General features: G+C 40.9%; 1 protein-coding gene across 1 annotated transcript; it reads left to right on the top strand.

Annotated features, from left to right (window-relative positions):
* Nucleotides 1-157: 157 nt before the first annotated feature.
* LOC111786939 (uclacyanin 1-like) lies at nt 158-666 on the top strand (the record flags this gene model as incomplete). The annotated part of the gene is made up of 1 exon (XM_023667127.1): nt 158-666. A coding segment is annotated over one exon (509 nt), but the record flags the coding sequence as incomplete, so codon positions are not given.
* Between the last annotated feature and the right edge of the window lie 397 nt (nt 667-1,063).

The raw sequence follows: 1,063 nt of genomic DNA, 5'->3' as shown, positions 1-1,063 counted from the left end.
TCACTATCTTCCACTAAATTAACCGACTCACTCCCAATAATCTTCAATCCCAAACATTATATATATACCACCCTTTTCAAAATGTAAATTTCATTGGGACAAATTTTGAGGTTTCCTTTTTCTTTTTGTTCTAAAAGATGTGATTTTTTTTTTACAGTATTCAAGTATAAGAAAGGGGTGCACAACGTATTGGATGTTAATGTAACGGCGTTCGCAGAGTGCGCCGCACCTACAAACCAAACCCCGCTCAAAACTGGAAACGATATCATTCCATTGCGACGTCCTGGAACCAGATGGTTCATATGTAGCATTGCCCGCCACTGTCAGTCAGGACAAAAGCTTGTCATTTTCGTAGACAACCCACCGTCCAACGGCGGACAGGCTTCTCCCCCGCCGTCGTCTCTTCCCCTGGCGCCCATCTCTTCTCCAACGCCGCCGTCGACCTCTGCCCCTCCTCCTTCAGCGCCTGCGCCTAGTCAGAACCAAACTACCCCACACTTGCCAGTTCCAACTCCAAGCGAAAGCATCCCACCATCGCAGTCGCCTGTTCCCAGTCCGAGCCCCACTGCTCCACCGCCATCCGGGTCTGCCTCGAAAGCCGCTATTTCCGGGCATCTTGGGGTTTTGGCAGTGGCGGTTGGCGCTCTGGCTGGAATAATGACATAATCATGGATTGAAATTTTGAGTTTTCTATATTGTATGAATGGAGCTGCCTCTTGTACTTCTCTTGCAGCTGCATTGCTGCTTATTGTTATTAGAATTTAAATATTTCGGCCTATATTTATTTCGTAAATACACTAAAATAATTCTATTATTTTGATTTTAGAACAACACAAATTCTTCCTTAATCACGATGCCTTCATGTTACACTATCAACGTTGACGCAGCATTACATTTATAACTTTAATTCAAATTTTGAATTATATATATATTATATGGAAGATTTAAATTTCTAATAATTAAAAAAATAATATTTTTAGGAGTGGGTATTGAGCATATTGCATCATGAAGAGGGGCTTTTCACTGCATTTTTTGTTTTTTAAAATTATTATGATATATATAT

This window comes from Cucurbita pepo, unplaced genomic scaffold (genome assembly GCF_002806865.2).
Source record: "Cucurbita pepo subsp. pepo cultivar mu-cu-16 unplaced genomic scaffold, ASM280686v2 Cp4.1_scaffold003539, whole genome shotgun sequence".
Taxonomy (NCBI): Eukaryota; Viridiplantae; Streptophyta; class Magnoliopsida; order Cucurbitales; family Cucurbitaceae; genus Cucurbita; species Cucurbita pepo.
The sequence above is the reverse complement of the archived record's forward strand: the minus strand, read 5'-3'. Positions and strand labels throughout refer to the sequence as shown.